Source organism: Colossoma macropomum, unplaced genomic scaffold (genome assembly GCF_904425465.1).
Source record: "Colossoma macropomum unplaced genomic scaffold, Colossoma_macropomum, whole genome shotgun sequence".
In the NCBI taxonomy this organism is placed as follows: Eukaryota; Metazoa; Chordata; class Actinopteri; order Characiformes; family Serrasalmidae; genus Colossoma; species Colossoma macropomum.
In genome coordinates, this window is record NW_023494788.1 from 8,081,284 (window position 1) to 8,102,394 (window position 21,111).

General features: G+C 39.7%; 1 protein-coding gene across 1 annotated transcript in view; it reads left to right on the forward strand.

Moving 5' to 3' along the window:
• The first annotated feature begins 19,644 nt into the window (after positions 1-19,644).
• Positions 19,645-21,111, forward strand: part of galnt18a (UDP-N-acetyl-alpha-D-galactosamine:polypeptide N-acetylgalactosaminyltransferase 18a) — a 116,395-nt gene continuing 114,928 nt past the window's right edge. The window contains exon 1 of the mRNA XM_036568228.1: positions 19,645-19,972. Coding sequence (XP_036424121.1) covers positions 19,750-19,972 — 223 coding nt within the window. The 5' untranslated portion in view covers positions 19,645-19,749. The remainder of the gene's footprint in view (positions 19,973-21,111) is intronic.

The window sequence follows — 21,111 nt, forward strand, 5'->3', positions numbered from 1 at the left end:
CAGACTGTCAGAGGAAACCGAGGCACCGGCATCAGCAGCAAACGTCCTGCAGAACCCAGTCTGCTGAGTGTCGTAGGTGCAGCTGTCAAGATGAGCCGAAGGGGAGCTTCATCCAGGCTTCAGTCGACAACAACCCAGCAAATCTATGTGACTGCTGGTAGTAGGACGCTGCTCGAACCCCTGACGGCTTACCAAGCTCACTGTGCTGTGAGTGGAGAGATCCACACCTCTGCTGAACATCCACACACTCAGCCGACACCACCTGCTGGTCCAAAACCTCTGAGGCTCGTGTCGCAGAGGAGACGTGGAGTCGTCCCAAAACCTCGTGAGAAGGCAGTGCTGGGGCACTAAAAGGAGGAAAAACACTGAGCTCAAACAGGACGTCCCAGCAGAGACAGCTGAGACTCAGACTGAACAACGAAAAGAGGTGCAGAGCAAAGATCCAGAACAGGAGACACATGAGCACGTTGAGGACTCTTCTCAGTATGATGACAGTGCTCGTGAACCTGATGGGCGACCAAGGGCATTGGGAGTCATAGTAGCAGAGGACGCTAAGGCTGGAGATCTCAATTTACGCTGACCCTCAAGACAACACGTGCCAAGCACAGAAGACCATCTTCCATCATGATGGCCAAGAACGTCTAATTCCATCAATACACACCAGCAGGAAACTTAATCAGTCATTAAAGAAATAAATAAAAAATGGAATGTTAAATGTGTCATTTAGCAATCAAGTTTTCATTTGTGTTTCAGTTTATTTATTCATAAGAGTTTCGTCTAGTCCTGCTGGGCCCAAACATAGTGCAGGAACTGCTCTATAGTGGAAATAAATTTGACAAGTGTGTTGTTTTAAAGCCACTACAGACGACCTGCAATGATTTACTGCTTTAAAAAGGATGAAAAAGTACAACATGATAAAAACACCAGTGTTCAATAAATAACTCAATTTACTTATATAGCCTGTGTATATATTTAATTTAATTTAATATGATTAAATATAATTCAATATAATATAATCTGGTTTATTCAATAAAAAGTTTAATTTAAATTAAATGCATTTATTAACTTATAGTGGAAAAAATTTAATATAATAAACAGTGAAATAACACAACTACACTTATAAAACTCAAAACATTTATTTTACTACTACTATTATTATTGTTGTTGTTATTAGCCTGTCATTATCATTAGTATTAATATTGTTATTAGTTTATTCATATAGCAATATACAACTGGAACAGCTCAAAGTGCTTGACATTACATCCCAAACAATTACATGGAAATTGAATATAAACAAATCTAGTAGAACAATGTACTAAATAAGTGTCACCAAGTGAAATCAAATCTGAAAAAAGAAATGAAAAAGAACAAATAGTAAAAAAAAAAAATGAAACCAGCAAATAAAATGGTATGATAAATTATTTTTAAAAATCATTTTTAAAATTTTATATTTTCTACATCATTTTATTGTAGCAGCTGCCCTGCACATAGTGTGAAAACTTCATAATGAATGGATCAACACAAAAGCTCTAAAATTACTTAGAATAAAATCAGTTTCCATTAACTTACGGGGGAAGCTGTTGGAGACCATTCGAAAGCAGTTTTTTGTGTGCATTGTTTTTATGAACTAATTTCTGTTCTTCAGAAAAAAGAACCCGAACAGAACTTGCACACTTGACTGCAGGTTCTTTTCAGCATTCTTTTTTTCAATATGTCATTTTGGTGCTTTCCATCTATTGTCCTCACTGAGTGGTAGATATGAAGGAGGAGAGCTATCAGAAGAGTAAAAGAACCTCCCTACTGGAGAAACGACAGGTTCTGAGCACAGAAGCACAGAAGACCGTCTTCCATCATGATGGCCAAGAACGTCTAATTCCATCAATACACACCAGCAGGAAACTTAATCAATCAATCAATAAAGAAATAAATAAATAAATTAAAAATGGACTGCATTCTGGAGTGTCTGTTTCTTTGTATAGAAAATGAAGGATTATTGTGCTTATTACTATTATTTATTATACTGACTATTAGGCTGAGAACATCAAAAAAACATGGATTCTAGGTGTTATAACTTACTTACAAGCAGACTTGGTGTTCCCACTGTGAACATCCTGAAGGTTAGTATTTCTATGCAGCAGCGCAGGATCACAACTATTTTTTTTTTTAAATAGATAATGTACCAGACAGTTTCTGCAATCACAGCCCAATGAAGTTCAGCCTCAGCCCAGCAGATAACATGAAAAACACACAGTGCTAAAAATAAACTTCATTGTTAAGTCGTTTTTTGTGTCGTAGTTGTCTCAAAATCTAATATTAAATATTAATAATTGGTATAATCAGTGGTGTAATCCCAGCCTTGTGCCTGCAACTGCAGCACACTGGTACCAGTATCCAAATTTTGGGCCCAGGGCACAGCAGTGAGCCCATTGCAGTTGGATCAGAAAAGGAAGAGGTGCTGCTCTTTCTCAGTCAGTGACTGTGGCTGCTTCTGGATCTAACACTGTGTGTTTTTCAGGTTATCTGCTGGGCTGAGGCTGAACTTCATTGGGCTGTGATTGCAGCAACACTGTCTGGTACATTATCTATTTAAAAAAAACTGCTAACAGACAATGCTAATGTAACAGAAATGTACTTTCTGCATGGAATCAATCCTGTGCTTGTTTATGGTTATTACAAATGACTGCAAAGGAAGCTACTGGCTAATTAGATAACCTAGCTAGCTCACATTACTACAACATATTTACAGTTTGGCACTTTAGGCTCATCTACTTTCAAAAGGAAATGAGAAGAATTTGCCTGCCCTCTTTTTGCCCCCTTTCTGTCTCTCTTCACCCCTTTTCGTTTCTGAAATATGTATATGTATACATCTATTCAGCTAACAGCAGTTTAGCTCCACCCATTCATGCTGAAGTTATAAAGTGTTTCAGCCCAGACATCTTGCTTTTTGAATAAGGCCCAACACAGGGCAACCAGTCAGAACAGAGCTCATTAACATGTATCAGTCTTAACGGCACAGTAACAAAAACAGCATGATAGATTCTAAGGAATAAGGAGAGGTTGGAAAATGGGAAAATGAATTATGACTGTTTTGGTCCATAAAACCACACAACTGTTATAAGCAAACCTCAGGGAAAAAAATAAAATACAAGAAAAATATAGGATATGGGCCCTTTAACACTTGTCATTTGGTAACTCTAGGAAGCTGATGTGTAAGCTTTGTAGTTACGAGTAAGGAACTGAAGCGCAGACCCACAGGAGTGTTTAAGGCAGGGATAAACAGATTTGACTTCAGGCCAAACACTGTTTAGACCAAACCCCCGCTGTATCCCCCTCCCCAGCACCCCTCTTACTCTCTCTATGTGTCTCTAGCTCTCCTTTCTCTCTCTCTTTTTCCAGTTATCATGACAGTTGATATGTTTTGCTACACATTCCATCCAGAATTCTGTCTTCAAAGCTGGTGGAGACTGACCTCTTTTTTCCAGCCCATCACCACCAATTGCATCAAATTTGAGCAAAGTCATATGCCTTGTGAACAGAAAGAGATATATTTATCGTAGGAGAGGAGTGCTCGAGGTGACCTGGGGTTAGTTTGTGCTGTTTAAGTCATTTCGAGCACAGCTCTTCAGAACAGGAGGAATCAAAGCTATACAGTCCTAAGGCTTCTGTTAACATAATGCAACTGGAATGTACACAAAAATCTAGAAGTGAATGCTCACGGCCTTCAAGGCATATGGGCATAATGATTTATGTAAAATAAAAAAAATACATATGTGTAATTTTTAGTTCATATTTATTATAATCATCATGCTTTTTATATTGAAACTTGGCCAGTATTGTAGCAATACTCTGATTTCATTATGTTTTGGTGTCTAGGTAGATACAGCCAAACAAGCTTTCCCATTGGTTAGGACTTCAGGAGCTGAACTTAAGGCCTAAAGTGTCAGATAATCCACTGACATAATTCGGATCAGACAGTGGAATCAACCAGTCACGATTTAATTCACAATTTGACCAATTTTCCAAAATAAAAATTCTCCACTGAGTGCAGGTATGAGTGGTACTCTGACCAATGTGTTTCATTCAGAAATAGAAAGCAGTGGTGGCAGCTCTTTGCCAGGACTCTTTACTGAAAAAATCACTGTAAAACTGATACAAGGTCAAATATCTGTTAAAGGAGAAGTCCACTTTTTTTTCAAAATCTATGTAAGATTCAATGGTTGAGATGTTTTCAAAGGCATTCAGCATTTTTAGTTTTAACTTTAGTTTCTCAGTTTTAATGTGAAATGCTCCATTCTAGATAAACTCAGACATGTTTACAGTGATGGGAACCAGGGGTTGTGATGTCTAAAACACAAATATAGTCATTTTATTTACTATGCAAAACCACCAGTGAACGTACACGTCTTCTGAGGTTTTATATATGCAATGTTGATGATGTTAAAACAGTGGTAAATCTGGATTTTAAAATCCAGAAAATAGTCTGCATGTATTTTTTTTACAAAAAAAATAATTTTAGTTTTAAACCTTGCCCCTATCATAAACAATGCCCCAAACATCTGACAGCTTATTTGTGACTATTTCAAGTCATACCTTTCTGTTAGCGAGCTTTTAGAGGTGGACATCTGGTTCCTATCACCACAATTATGAGCAATTCAACTGTGTAAGTTTCTCTAGAACAGAGCATTTCACACCAAACCACTCTGAATGACTTTGTTTACATCTTAACCACTTCATTATGCTGAAATTTTCAAACATTGGTGGAATGTTTTGGATCAAGCTTTTACAATTATGGCCCAATTTAATAGTCATGGTTTGCCACTGTTAAAATCATCAAATACATATGGCTGTTGTCGGAAGAAAACCTCGTATCTCCAAAATGGTAACTTTACAGGAGAAGGAAAAAACCTACTTTAATTTTAATGCAAGTCAATGGAACCAGACATTTTTCCAAGTCATTTTGGGACGTTTATTTTGGTCTGTTCTTCATGAAATTTACATACAATGTAAAGAACAACAGGTATTTTCAAATTTTTCAAAAACTGAGGTTTTCTTCCGACAACAGCGATATGTACGTCTAAAGGTCGGTTCGTCCAAATAAAACGTTTGCTTTGGCTGTGAGCTTTGCTGTGCTTGTGATTAATCACTGCCTATATTATCACACCAGGCTCATAATAACAGCATTAAACATATCACTGATTTGCCAATGACTCAGGCAGGAGTCTGTGGAATTTCCTTGTAGAAACCAGTACCTGGGGACATTTGCTTTGACTCATATAACTGATTTCGAGGTGCAATCCATCAACCTGTTCTCCCTCATCTGGCTCCCAGTCTGCAGTGAGCAAACATCTTCGATAAAGGCCGTCTTAAAACAGCCTTCCCTTAAGGCACCCTGCTGAGGGGCAACATTTACACACACACAAGCTCAAAATGAGAGATGATTGCTAAAAGCAAGATGATAAACGATTGTGACTAAGCGCTCTGTGGGAAGTTTTGATGTGAAGCAGCAACGGGAGCCAAATGCAGAAGCTCAACCACCACAATCCAGCACGATTCACAACCGCTTTTGAATTTTTGATCAGGCTGTTAGAAGCTATAAAAGCTCACTTTAAGTGTTTCTAAATGCTCTCATCCGAGATGCTCACTCACTAAAAGGCTGGAGTCTTTTAATGCACCATTTCAAACAGCTTTTCATGCATGCTTCTGGCATTTAAGCACGAACAGTGAGAACCCACCCTTTCATACTGTATCTCGTTCTTCAAGGATTAGGATGCTTCAGCCTTTTGTATAATCAAGACATGTTTTCTGTGCAGTTGCTTTTTTCTGAAAAGAAAAGGATTTTTTAGTTGTGCATCAAATGTACACGCTTGTCAGATTTTGTACATGTATTTTAATCATCTGGTTAAAGTAAGAATAAAAATTATATGCTACCACGTGGCCTGTCAGTGTGAAATGGGTCAAAATGAAACACTCACTTACTGTCCACTTTATTAAGAACACTTACCTTGCGTTTCCACTCACCGATCACATTATCAGGAACACACACACTGTGTTTTAACTCAAAAAACGTTGCTTGAAAAGTTACTTCAAATAGTACATCAACAGAACTTGAGACATAGATTCTTGTTCTGTTCACTGACTGTTAGAAGTTCAACTAACTCAAAAATTTAAGGCAGTCCAGTAACTGATTTTTTAAGTTAAAACCACAAAACCTTCTTCTTCCACTCACTGGCCAATTTATCAGAAACACCTACCTTTTACTTCCACTCACTGGCCCCTTTATCGGAAATATCTACCTTGTACGTCTACTCACTGGCCACTTTATCAGAAACACTTTTTAAGTCCACTCATCGACCAATTTATCGGAAATGCCTACTTTGTATTCAAACTCACTGTGAGTGAACTATGAGTTCTACCTACCTTATAGGTCCCCTATACCGATGTACAGTTGCAGACTGTTGCTGATCCGTTGATAGAATTTTTCAGCCCCTCTGCTTCATTCATCCTTGGTCTATTTCTGACCACAGGGCCACTGTTGCCAGATATTATTAAAAAGATCCAACCCCAGTTTATTTGGGCGACTGAAATATTGGGGATCACGCACTAAACGACTTGGGATCACACACAACTCAATTTTTAAGTTGAAGCTGAATTTTTAAGCTGAACTGAACCAAACCAAACTCAACAAACTCACACAAACTCAGGCACTCTCTCATTACTAGGCGATGCAATAAACAGATGTAGTGCAGCTCACTGCTGCTGTTTTCTCTGTTGTTTGTGCTGATACAATAAAGAAGCAGCAGGTGAACATATTAAAGTGAAGGTAATGCAAGTAATGACATGATTAGTCTGGTAGTTTTTAGAGTTTACTTAAATTCGAATGTGCTCACACCTTAAACCCAGTTCATTAAAAAGCTTCGCTAAACATATGTGACATTTTTCTTTTTTACTTGCTGTACTTCTTTCATGCTTTCAGTTTTCACTGGCTTCAGAAGTCCATTCAGACTGAGTCGCTGTCCAGTATAGACTACTAGATTATGCGCAGAGTTAGGTCGAAAAAATTCCAACGTTTGATATTCACCTACTTCCCTGAAATGCGATCTGATACTGAGCAAGCAGCAGCAATAATTTTGCAACGATGGGCCACCACTGCAAAATATATATAGTGTGAACACTGGCATACACAAAGGATGTGCCTGGGGGATCTGTAAAAGCAAGACCTAGTATCTCAACAGAGTAGAGAATGCCCATTTATAAAGTCAAATACAAATAAAAAAACAGCCTGAGTTAAAATAAAAGCTGCTTTGTCCTTCTCAGTTTTGATTTGTGAACTGTCAACTCGATCCCATAAAGGCATTAAAGGTAAGATATAAATGGACCATAAACATTTCCAGGCCTGCCATGGCAGTATACTTTATAGTATGCTTGACAGTTTTAGTTTTAAATTTGCTGGTGTTGTTTTCTTCATCGTTGTTATGTTCATTTCCTCTTTCAATTTATGTTGTCCTCACTGGGGTAAATACATGCTTTGTAAGGAAATGCTGCAGTCGTGGTCGGGTTTATGCTAACCTGTGTTCTTGTTAATGTGTGTGTAATCTTGTAATTGATAATCACTGTATGTAATAAAATATCTTTTTTAAACAACAACACATAAATGACAAATAATGTAACTTTATATTGGGCAACAAACATCACAGAAATAGTGAAACAGTTACTTACAACTTAGACAACCTGCAATTAGTTTGGTATACCACAAGCCCCAGAGTATGCAGCTTGGTCAAACCATCCAATAATGTTCTTCCAAAAATGTAACCACACTGTGATATCATAAAAAAACACAAAAAAGGGGGCCTATAACCTGATGACTCCGGGAGCTACAAGGTAGGAGTTTTCAAAAAAGTGGCCGGTTAGTGTAAAGTAGGGGTGAAAGGTTGTAGCAGCAGGACATCACTCATCACTCTCTTTCATTTTCTCCAGATTTGTTTCTTGTTGCTGAGGTGAGTTGCTGTGCTGGTGTGGAGAGACCACTAGTGCTTTAATAAGTTTTTCATTAAAAATTATATTATCAGCATAACAATCTGAGTGAACAGTAGAATCTTTGAAATTTCATCATGAATCTCAGGATCTCGTAGTGTTTGTCCCCCTTTTTGCTTTAATGACAGCATGCAGTCAAGCTGGCAGGGACGCTGATCTCTAACAGTGACAAAAGCATCTGATCAGTGGATCAAATCCACCTGACAGTCGTCACAAGCTTCAAGGGATAAGACTAAAAACATATGACCCTTTTGTACAAAGACCCAAACATGGTCAATTTCACAAATTTCAGTTTGAGTAGTGACCTAGAAACAGTGCAGAATCCCGAATCTTCAGTTTACTTGTCATCTCTTTTCTTTCTGTGTTTTCAGTTTTTCAAAATGCGAAAACCACGTCACAATTGTTGCAGGGCTTAAAAAGATGCTTAAAATATTAGGCGCAGCTCCAAAAGTCTGTATGTATGTTTAGACATTTGACCTAAGATTAAATAATATATTGCCCTTATGATTTCTTTGATTTTTTTTATTTCTTTTTTCTTCATCTCATAAACGATTTTAAACATTTGAGAAACCATTTTTAATATAAAACGATATTTTTAAGAGGCTCAACTTAGGAATTTGTATAAAACAGATTAATGTTTATTTTTTATATCATTAACTTTATACTATGCTTAAAAATATCTATTTTATTTAAAAAAAATATTTGTTACAGAGATTTTGGTCACTGGTGTTATCAGGACTCTTATGTTACATTTTAACATACTATTTTCAGCTCTATTAAACTGCTTCTTTGGGTCGAGGCTCATCAGAGAGGAAGCATCTCAAGGCATGAGAAGTCCACACTTATAAGTAATTTTGTTTATCAGGCAGCACATAATGTCTGTGTCACCGGTGTTATGTGCTTTAATGGCTGGGTAATTAAAATGTTGTCAAAATAATCATTTCATATATCATTTTTATTACTATTACTATTTATTTTAAATAGTTGCACAAGGTCACCTGACGTCAATGAGTCTGCCAATTTACAAAATCCTCAGTTTTAACTGGAGTCACCATCTCTGGTGTTACACCATATTCATACACCAGTGACCGTAAAATATGTTTGGAATTAAGCTCTCCTTTTGCATATAGGATAATAGGAGATGTTTATATATAATGTTAAGATTATTTAGTTTTGCGATGAAAGAAATTGATAAATGTATCCGCCTGAATTCCCACTCCAAATGGAGAATGACCCAAATAAATAAAAAAGTCACAGATTTTAATGTGGTCTCAGTCTACTTTTCAGACTGTATAAATTATAGCACTAATCTCATGCGAATAAGTTCTGCTTACTGAGCATCCTGCCCTCAGGGGGTTGTGACTGGTGGCTTTCTGGTTATATAAGCAGGTTCATGTTCAGCTCTTGCTGGACTGCTAACAGGCACAAATGACTGTTTTCCATCCTGGACAACAGACCTCTGAAGTCATGTTTCAGCAGACTTTCCCTATGAAAAAACTGAATGGCGTCAGAACAAAAACGTCCCAAACCGATCTGCTTTGTCCTGTGTACATTACTCCTCCAAATGTCTTTTTCATAAAGATGCCAGTCACCATTGTGACTAATCTAGTGTCCAGACCCATCACTGGTTTTAAAAGTGCTGCCAAAGAAGGACTCAGAAAAAGACGTAGAACTAATATAAACTCTAAATGAGAGTTCAAAATCCTCATCTTTTTGAAGCCCACATTTCCACTTTAGTCATGCACATAATCTCAATATTTGGAAATGTTAAAAAAGTGCATTTTTGCTCGTTCCGTTTGAGAGCAAAAATAATTATGTGGCATAAAGTGCTGGGATGACGTCGGTGGAAAGAAATCATCCTTTACCTGTGGTTCACACATGCAGCTAAAGGTGCCTCTGAAATGACTAACCATCATTACTATGCAAGACTCAAAGGTTTCGGCTAAAAAGAGAGATTTTCGCTGCCTACTGGTCCGCGGAGAATGCGTCCACTGATGAAGAAGAGTTTATGATGGAGGAAAGCAGCAGGAACTTCAAAGGTGCTCATTAAGGTGTAATATGGAAATAAAACATGGCTCTGCGTTAATAAGACAGCCTAATGTGCTTCGTTCTCTTACTGTGAGCTAATTCATATGCATTTTAGGATTACGAATAGAGTACATTTGATTCCGGTTAATGCCGTTCCCTCAGTCTCCATTATTGGACTGTCTCATCTTAGTGAAAGCACCGTCTTTCTCAAGCACGCTAGATTGCCACTTCATTCTTTGAAAAGTGCCATTAAAACAAAGCAAGAGCTCCTCAAACAGAAGTCTGGGTCTGCTTTAGTGTCGGCTCTTGAGATTTGGATCTGTTCTGAAATGAACTCATAAATATATGCACCCAGAGGAAACAGCAATTCAGGTGTTCCAGTGGAGCCTCGGAAAGTAATTTAGTGATAAAGGTTTTCATCCCTACTCTACGAGGCAACATAGTAAAAGAACACAGCCAGCATTTATGCAACAGATTCCAGATGGTCAACTAATGATGGAAAAACACACCTCCTCAACCAAATGTGCTTTGAGGATAATTTCACCATCTGGTAAATCCCAAAACTTCAGAAACACCTAAGTCAATTACACTGAGAGAGAGAGAGAGAGAGAGAGCAGTGGAGAGAGAAAGCAATTTTATTTTTTGTAATCATTTGGAACAATTTGGGGAAAAAAATATTTTGTTAACAATCTGTTCACTTAATTTTGCATATTTGCATATGCTGATTATTGAGGTGAAAGTGGAACAACCTTCTGCAGCAAACTACTATTAATATTAATGGACAAATACTTACAAGTTTGGACACCCTACTAAGTCAGAACTAACACCCTCTGTGGCAGATATCACGGCTTGGAAACACTTTTTGTGGCCAGATTGGAGTCTTTCTATTCTTCTTTTAGGAACTTTCACCCACTTTTCCTTGCAGAATGCTTCTAGCGTTCCGATATTCTTGGGCCGTCTTGCATGCACAACATGTTTAAGATCTACCCACAGATTTTCAATGAGGCTCACGTTAAGGGACTGTGCATAGTATTCCAAAAGCTTCAGCTTGTGTTTCTTGAAGTAGCTTTGGATCATTGTCCTGTTATAGAAGGCAGCATCTTTTCTGCTTCAGTTTATTGACTGACTGTGTCACATTTACTTCCAGAATTGGCTGATATTTAGTGGAATCCATTCTTCCATCTACTTCTGCAATATTTCCGGTGCTACTGCCACACAACGTCAAAGCATAATAGATCCACCCCACACTAAACAGTTCAAATCAAATGCTTCTCCTTTTTCTCCAAATATACTTTGGTGATTGTGGAGTGTTCCATTTTTAATTGATCAGCACAGCACTTGTTTCCAAAATGCACTTGTTTTCTTTCTGGCTTGCCTAGATTTTGTGTTGCATATATCAGATGTTGATTTTTATGATGAGGTTGCGAGTAAGGTTGCCTTCTGATGACTCGTTAATGCAGATTATGTTTGTGCAGCATTACTTGCACAAACATAATCTGCATTAACAAGTCACCAGAAGGCAACCTTACTCGCACAGTAGACTCCTGTGTCAGCTAAACCTTCCTCAGGTCCTTTGTTGTCATGTGGGGTTTTTGCTTTTCCTTTTTGGCCAGCATATAAGCAGTCTGTGAGCAATATTAGAGTTTTCTTGGTCGCCCAGATCTTACCTTGACAGTTCTCCACAGTTATTCACAGTGCCCCTTACTTGCCATTTCCTAATCACACTTCTGACATTGGACATTGCAAGCTGGAACTAAGCCTTCCCCTGCTTTACAGGCATCTATTAGCTCCATTTTCAGATCCTCAGCCAGCAGCTTTGTGGAATCCATGGCTCTTGAGTGTTAGCTCAAGATCTGAATAATCATCAGTGGACAATTCCAGTCTTAATGACTTAATTAAGGCCTAGTAATGAATTAAGTTCTAACATTTTACAACTACTAGGGTCTCTAAACTTTTGCATATGCCACAATTACTTTTGACCCTTTTTTAAAGTTAATTCCATATAAAATAATGTAATGAATGTAGTGAATACTAAATAGTTTGCTACAGAGTTTGTTTACTTCTTTTCTTTTCTTTATTACAAAATATATAATTTGGCCCATGGTGCCCAAAACTTTTTCATACAACTTTATCTTCTACAGAAAAAAACACTGCTTACCGACTGCAGCCTGTCCTAAAGCAGAGCGTCTTCTCAGATGACAATATAATCAGACAGTTCAGATGAGCGTGAAAACCGGACTCTCTGCTTTTTAATGGATTCTGGGGGAAGAAGCGTCACGCTGGCATGAACCTCCACGGCTCTGCTGTCTGAAAACTGAGGGCAGACAACACACACGAAACAGACAGCCTCACGCTTACTGAGTAACTACGCTAGGTGTTCAGCTACAAGCTAGTGTATTATGGTAGTTTAAATATTTCTAAACAGTGCTGAATATATAGCTACATATATACCTCTATGCTGGTATTGATGTCATACAGCAATGTTCATTTTTAACTTTGGCTCTATTGGTAGAAAGCCAGCATTACATCCACGATAGCGTTCTGTTTCATAAAACAACACTGTATTTGTTACCATGCTTGTGTAAATACACTGTGTAGCATGGCCTAATTCTGCTGCTAACCTAGACATACATCCATGTAAAGTTACAGGGCGGGGTCGCCGAGTGCTGAGGAGCGTAGTGCATAAAAGTCACCAATGCTCTGCTGGCTCAATAACTGCAGAGTTCCAAACCTCCTCTGGCATTAACATCAGCACAAAAGCTCTGTGCCGGGAGCTTCATGACATGGGTTTCCATGGCTGAGCACCTGCATGTAAGCCTTACATCACCAAGCAAAATGCCAAGTGTCAGATGGAGTGGTGTAAAGCATGTCACCACTGGACTCTGGAGCAGTGGAAATGTATTCTGTGGAATGATGAATAACGCTTCTCTATCTGGCAGTCTGATGGACGAGTCTAGTTTTGGCGAACGTCAGGAGAACATTACCTGCCTGACTGCATTGTGCCAACTGTAAAGTTTGTTGGAGGAGGGATGATGCTATGGGGCTTTTTTTCAGGGGTTGGTCTAGAACCCTTAGTTCCAGTGAAGGGCAATCGTAATACTTCAGCAAACCAAGACATTGTGGACAATTCTATGCTTCCAACTTTGCGGGAACAGTTTGGGGAAGAACCTTTTCTGTTCCAGCATGACTGAGCCCCAGTGCACAAAGCAAAGTCCATAAAGGCGTGGCTGGACGAGTTTGGTGTGGAAGAACTTGACTGGCCCTCACAGAGCCCTGACCTCAACCTCATCAAACACCTTTGGGATGAACTAGAACAGAGATTGCGAGCCAGGCCCTGTCATCCCACATCAGTGCCTGACCTTACAAATTCCCACAGACACACTCCAAAATCTTGTAGAAAGCTTCCCAGAAGAGTGGAAGCTGTTATAGCTGCAAAGGGTGATCAACTCCATATTAATGCCTGTGGTTTTAGAATGGGATGTCATAAAAGCTCTTGTAGGTGTAACGTGTAGGTGTCCCAATACTTTTGTCCATATAGTGTATATGTGTTGGTTTTTGTGACATCACAAAAACAATTAGTTCAAAACAAGCTGTATGTTGCTTATTAGTTGTTTTGAAACCTTATGTTTACATTCTACATCAAACTCTTTTATTTCAGTTTTGGTTTTCCATGATATGGGCCCTGTAAGCTATTCAGATCATAATGGAAGGTTCTGTGCTTAATGCTAATATGAGTGAATTTTTATTTATTTATTTATTTTTTTTGCACAAAAGCAAGGGCATTTACTTTCTTATCTGAAAGAACCCAAATCATGACCTCTTTCTCTGCATGCTCATTTTGTCTAACTGCAGGGCTCCTGGGGAAAATCAGCTAAAGGTCTCCTGTTTGTCTTCTTTATGAACTGTATTAAATTGAGGAGTTCATGTGAAATGTTTATTTTAAAAGTCTTTCCTGGTGCTAAATCTTTACTGTTTGTTATTTATTGTATTGTCACTGGAATCATGGCACATTTGTATTGATCACCATTTACTGAACTCACTATGGCATGGTTTAATTAAGAGTGCTGCTAGCATAAGTTATTTCTGACTGGCAAAACCCAACAGGCCTCATACTCTAAGATACAGACACTATGAATTTCCATGCATCACTCAGTTCCCTTATAAACAACAGGTGTGTTGCTTTTTCTACAGCAATGATCAATGGTTAAAACCACAGACACAGGTCATTTTCTGATTGTCCTACTGACATCCTTTTACCCCCCAAAAGCATGCATAGTCAGCGAAATATGGTGGGTAAACAAATGTATTTTTTTAACTTTCTAAATGTGCATCATTTGTTACACAGACAATCAAACAGGTCAAGTCAATTCACTCTGCATCTTCACACCAGCTCTAATATTCAACCTAATCAGATTAATGCATCATCTGTATTTCGTTTTGTCTCATTTGCTTAAGTAAATTCCCCACGGCCGTAAGTGTGTGTGGGAGAGAAAGCCTATAGCTATTGATATTCCAGACGCTGCCTCTGCTACAGTGCTGAAATACCCTAGACCTCTCTGTATAAATTACAGCCCAATAATATCTCTCTGCAGTGGGGGACTGGGGCGCCATGAGCACAGACTGTGTTCTCTCATTGATCTTATGAGGCGCAGAGACACGGGCCCCATGCTTATGTATCCAGCCATGAAACGTCCCAAACGCCGTGCATTTGCTTTTCCAAACTGCGAGGGAAACACAGAATTAAACAAATTCCTACAGAGTTAAATTCACACCTGCAGAGTTCTATTAGATACGGTTTACTCTGTGGGAGCTTGTTCGGCACTGTTGATTTTGCTTGGAATGTCATTTGCACAAAACTACCACAAAGAAAGCCCTAAAAACAGATACTGGAAGAATAAAGGTTATGTTAAAATGATAAGTCTGCACTACACGCTCGGAAAACTATGTATATGTGCACAGTAGAGACGGCATATTGGCACTGATGGGTATAAGAATTGGGCCAATATCAGCAGAAAATGCTTGAACAGATATCAGAGGGAAAAAGAGCCAATCTAATCCAGCCCTGTAACAAATCTATCCTGAAATGGTGATGTTTTCCTGGTTTTCTAAGTGAAAATAAGTTAGCACACCCTCTATCAGGAATAAACTAAAATATGTCATTTTTTTCTGGAAATTTTAGTGCACAATTTCTGTTTAATTGCTTGGGTTTAACATATTGGAAAAACGTAAACATAAAAAATGTGCCAAAACTTTGGTGAAGGCCAAAGTTTTAAAAATACGCCGCTTACTGCATGCTTAAGTCATCTTGCTTGACTTGCTTCAAACAGTGTCCAGTTGTTAAGTAATCTCATATAGAATTGTTTACATGGTTTCTGGTAGAGATCGGCACGGGACTGTTTTTTCAGTTTTGTAGTCCTGCTCCTGCCCGGTCCTGCAGAAAATTGTAATCATTCGTCCCGCTCCCGCCCGCGACCGAAACGTTTTGCTCCGCTCCCACCTGCACAGTACTGTCACCAAACGCCATTTCTTCATAACTTCTTAACGCCATTTATTCCCAGTAAAAGCAGGAATTAAACCACAGAACGGTCTTTTGTGTGTGTATTTGTGTATATATATATATATATATATATACACTGCAGGGAGATTTACTCGAAAGAGGCCCTGAATATTCTATTGTAACTCCCGTTAGGATGAAGCAAATACCTTGACATATGTGTAATCGATTGCATTACATGCAATGCTGGAAGTGATTTCTGTTTTCTGCCAGACACATGAAGGGGTACGGGGGTATGCACCCGGGAGTTGCAAACGGAGGTTAAACGTCACGATGGCTGTCCGGCACCTACCTCATCGCTCCGACGCAGGGGCGTCCCAGCTTGTTTGAAGCTCCATATACTAAGGAGCACATTGCACGTTGTTTCGCTCAGATATGATTTAGTGGTTGTTTTACTTTATTTAAGTTATTCATTAATTTGTGGGATTTCTCTTCATGCGTGCTTCGGCCTGTTCCCATCTGCAGTGGGCTGGTTTCCCACCCGCTCCTGTGCACAACACTGAAAATTAGTGCTGTGCTGCAAGTTATTGTGGCGGGGCCCGCGTGAATCCACGGGAGTGCAGACCTCTAGTTTCTGGCACTGTATGGTATATTGTTATCAACAAAAAATGAATAAAAGTACATACAAAATTCAGGCTTCAATAAGCATGCTACTACTGTTTTACTACTGTGTTGAAATACTACTTGAGGTACTTATATCCATGTTTATAGATAATTGTTTGTCATGCAGCATCTACATAGTGTATTTGCGGCAACTTGACATGATCTGAAGGAAGCATGTGATGACTTAGCTGCGCAGTTTGGAAGATGCTTATTGCTGGTCTTATTAGAAACTTCCATTACTTGTTAGCTGCATTAGCCTTATTGCTCCAGTGCAAAACTACAGAGGCAAATTCAAACCCATTTAAAATGCTGACTAAAGGTAAGAATGTAAGTATAACAGGTGTAGAATGAGGTGTTGCAGTGAAACCTCTTACAATGTCTTCTTGCTCCTCTTTAAAAAGTGCAACCTTAGCCACATAGCTACAGCTATTACCGCACTCACATTAAATCAGAATTAACTCTGCCACTTTCTCTTTTTGAGTATAAATCATTCATGGATCTCTCTTATGAACCGCTGCAACTCTCAGGTGTAATTATGGGCCCCTAATCCCCATAGAGACAAAACTTCAAGCCTTTAATATTTCAGTGGTCATCATTTATATTTCATGATATCAGCTGTTCCCTCCATTGTCAGAGAGGTTTCAGAACTGCCCAGGAGTGAGTTTAAGTTAGAATTACAGCAGCAGTGACAATGATCAAAGCCGCTGCCTGGGGTTAGCTTTCTCTGGAGCCTGTCTGTTAGCCTAGTGTTGCTCCTCCCTCCTCCTTCACTACTCACACTCTCATCTGAAAGGTTCATGGTCCACTGAGGATAAAGGGCTGTGAGGAAGCCCCCAGTGCAAGTGAATATCTGCTGTGCGTTCAACAGTTCACTACAGTGCCTGACTCACAGCAGGACCTGCTCTTAATGCTGACAGGCCTCGCTGTCATTGTAATGAAACCTGTTCTGTGTTCTGTTAAAAATGTACCCACTGTATTCTGTATTGAACAAAGTGTATTATGTCTGTATACAGTCCGCGTGGTGCAGATGGCTGTTTTATAGGCTATAAAGCATATAAAGGAGGAGAACCACTGCAATAAGAAGTCGTCTGTGCTCCATGCTTCCTTTACAAAATATGAAAAAATGCCATTCATCCTAGTCCTAAACTCTGTGGCTGGCTGACCTGCGACACTGAGATAGGAAAAAGGTTTGTGATCAATGATGCGTCAATCTGAAGGTGACAATTCAACTGCATTGGTTTTGGATGCCAAACTGAAAATAATATTCCTTAAATATGCCCTTATTTATTATTCAAAATACTTTCAATCATAAAAATGTGCATTGTTTTGATTGTCTATATTCCACTACAGTGAAAATAATTCCTGTAGTTCCTTTTTGTGTACTTGCTGTATTTTTATGGTGTAATTTAATGATGCTTTAAATCACATCAGTAAACGTCAAGTATGGAGCTCATACTTGTAGGGATGCACTGATATGGGAATTGTGGCCAATGGCAATGCGCAATATTTTTATGTACATGTATGATGACACATTTATAAAACATAGAAAATAGGACTTGAGGTGTAGGAGCGAGATCCTAATGCATGGCCATGACTTAGTAAGGCGAGGAACGAGATAATTAAGACGCTAAGTAATTAAGTCGTGGTCACAAACTTAGTAAGGCATGGGTACAAGATAATTTGACATGGCCATGACTTAGTAAGGCGTGGAAATGAGATTAAGCCTTGACCACAGCCTAATAAGGCATGATCTTGTTCCCATGCCTTACTAAGTTGTGGCCACGACTTAATTATCTTGTTCCCACGCCTTACTAAGTCATGGCCATACATTAGGATCTCGTTCCCATGCCTTACTAAGTCAAGGTCACAACTTAATTATCTAGTTCCCTCACCTTACTAAGTCAAGGCCATGCATTAGGATCTCATTCCCATGTGTTAATATGATGTGGCCACGCATTATCTTTATTTATTTATCACCAGCAGGGCTTCGTAGGTTCCTGAGGGTTTTGTAATGTGTTGTGGCTTTTTTAATAGGTTGATATCACAATGAAAAGGAATGTAAAGGATTCTAAATGATTTAACAGGTGACCAATGGCTGATTCTAAATGCATGTAATGGTTTCCTAATGGGATCTACAGGTGTTCTACAGGAAACTAGTGGTCAATAATGGAAACCATTAAGCCAATTCCCATTAGAAGGCAACACAAACCATTTGGTTTTGATTCTAATAGCTTCTAATGGTCCTTCTCCAGCAGTACAGCTAACTGAGCTCTGGGGATTAAGAACTTATAGGCCAAGACCGACACTGTTCAACAAATACGTGACAACATCGCTGTTAAATGACAAAAAAAGTTATGTACTGTTTTCATGCAGAATTTGAATACTGGATGTGCTTCTAAAGTAAGATATGGTGCAAAATGACTTCCACAGAGCATCCATCCAGTTTCAGCTTCAATATATTCGTCTACTTGTATTTAAGCATTAAAACAGCTCAACAACATCTTGTCCTCTGGTTACTCAGACGGTTATGAATGACTATGTTAGCATATTTTAGCATGAAATCATTACTTGCCCATAGCTGCAGTTCAGTTACCTGTGTTCCTCCGCTGCAGGGAGAAGCGAAGGTGTGCAGAGACGCATCACTACCCACAACATTCAAACAAGTGTGGAGCGGTAAAATAGTCCCAGAGTTTTAAGACTACGAATCTCACAGAAAGCATGACTTACACCAAAACATCACCAGCATTGTTTAAAACAAAAAGGTCTGCTGAAAGTGAAAAAAGTGTTTGTGGGGAGAACAATGCTGGACTATTCATTTAAACGCTCGAGCGGACTGCTTGTGAGTTTACTAGCCGGTAGGCGGAGTTTGTCGGAAAACGGGTGGGAATAAAAGCTGTTTTGAGGTGCGCGCGGGGCGCTTTGCCTTCACTAGCCGGCAGAGTTGAGAACTTACGACACGATTCTCATGTCTCTTCTTCTTTATTTTGTACATGACATACGAAACGAGTTATTTATAGCTTTTAATGACTAAACGGGACATTCCTTTTCTCATTTGGACGGTTTTTAGAAATAGTATTTGAAAACTGAACTGAGCAGCACTCGCCCTCCTGTGGATGCATGCAGTATTACACAAACAGTGTTTACCTTGTTCTTTTGTACCTTGCATCCTTTTTAAGGCGATCTTATCGATTATTTCCATCGTAACAGACTCCGGTGTGTCGCTTTAATTCAGTTTTCCAGCCGGTGTGGTTTCACATCTGAACTCGGGCATAAAGAGCGAAGCTGTTATGAAGTTCAGCCGCTGACTGAGCGCGTCTGAACTTCAGTCTGAATCAGGCTGGAAAAGTGAGGAGCGTGCGTGGCTGCGTGCGCGCGTTTTTCTTGGCTGCGCGCGCTTGGCGCCGCGCAAACGAACACCGAACCGGCGAGAGAAGCACCGCGCGCCCAGCTGCAATGGCTCCACGTGAGACGCGCCGGGGAAACGAGAGCGGGAGCGTGAAGGTGTCTTCCGTGGTTTTCTGAAGCGGAGTGAGATGGCGTGCACCAGGAGAGTCAAAACTTTGGTGTCGACGTGCGTGATCCTAAGCGGCATGACCAACATCGCGTGCCTGCTGTACGCCGGGTGGATCACGCGCTTCGTCTCCAACGGGAGCGCCAAAGTCCCGGAGAGAAAGTTGGAGGACGACCCCGGAGAGACGCTGCGGATCCTGGAAAGGCTGGACAGGCTGGAGAACGTGGTCAAGCAGCATATCCAAGGTACGGACACACGCGCGCGGACACGGGGGAAGCTGTGTGGGGGGTGGAGGGGGGGGTCATTCTCGGGCCTGTAGTTTCACTGTAGTTCAGTTTGAACTTTTTACCGCTCAGCCAATGAGGTGCATTCATTTCAGCGGCTCTTTTGGAAAACAGTAACAATGCAATACGATATAACACGAAGTCAACAAAGAAATAAGGAGCGGCACAGTGTAGTGGACTTCAGATGCACGAGCAGCACAAAGCTGCAAAGAGCTCCAAAAAGTTTTGACGCACGAGGAGCTAGTCAGAGCCTTGAACTTTTTTGTGCATGCTGTTAGAGTGGATCTCTCTCTGCTGGGGCTGAACGATTAATCATTTTATATCGAAATCGCAATTTAAAAGGCTGCAATTTTCAAACTGCAAGGGTTCTTTAGTAAAGAGACTGGTTCTGTAAAGAACCATATGCATGCTTAAAGGCTTCTTTGCATGTTGAAGTTGTCCCTCAGATTGATGGAGAATGTGTTGTATGTGGTTCTGTGTAGAAGTTTTTTGAAAACGGTTCTATGTAGCACCAAAAAGGTTCTTTTATCGTTACATGTTTGACCTCATAACAATACAAGAACCTTTTTTGGTATATATAGAACCGTTGTCTTTACTAAAGAGCTCTTGAAGAACCGTCTTTTTAAAGAGTGTACTTTATCAAAGAGCTTTAAGTGGGAAAATTCAACCTAAAAACACAGAGCTTGTGTACTGCTTGTAGAGGAGTTAGATCCGGGGTGCACAACGCCGGTCCTAGAAGGCCAGTGTCCAGCACAGTTTTGTGGTTCCACTACTCAAACACATCCCCTAAACCTGACATCCAGCAACCAAACACCTGTGAGCTGTGACATCACAACCACAAACACCCAGAAACAGTGCGAATGTTGGTCTTCTTCGTTAAAAAAGGGCCTCAATTTATAGAAAACAGTGCCTGTACAGTGGTTTCTGCACTAACTTGCTGTAGACTGGGGTGCACAAATGTTTTGGCGGGCCGAAGTACAATGTTTTTGGTGGGCTGAGGCACAAAGAGGCATAAAAAAGGCAGTTAAACTTTTTCTATTTTTATTTTATAACATGATACTAAAATACAGTTTTGAAGGGCCTGCATCCTGCAATTTTCT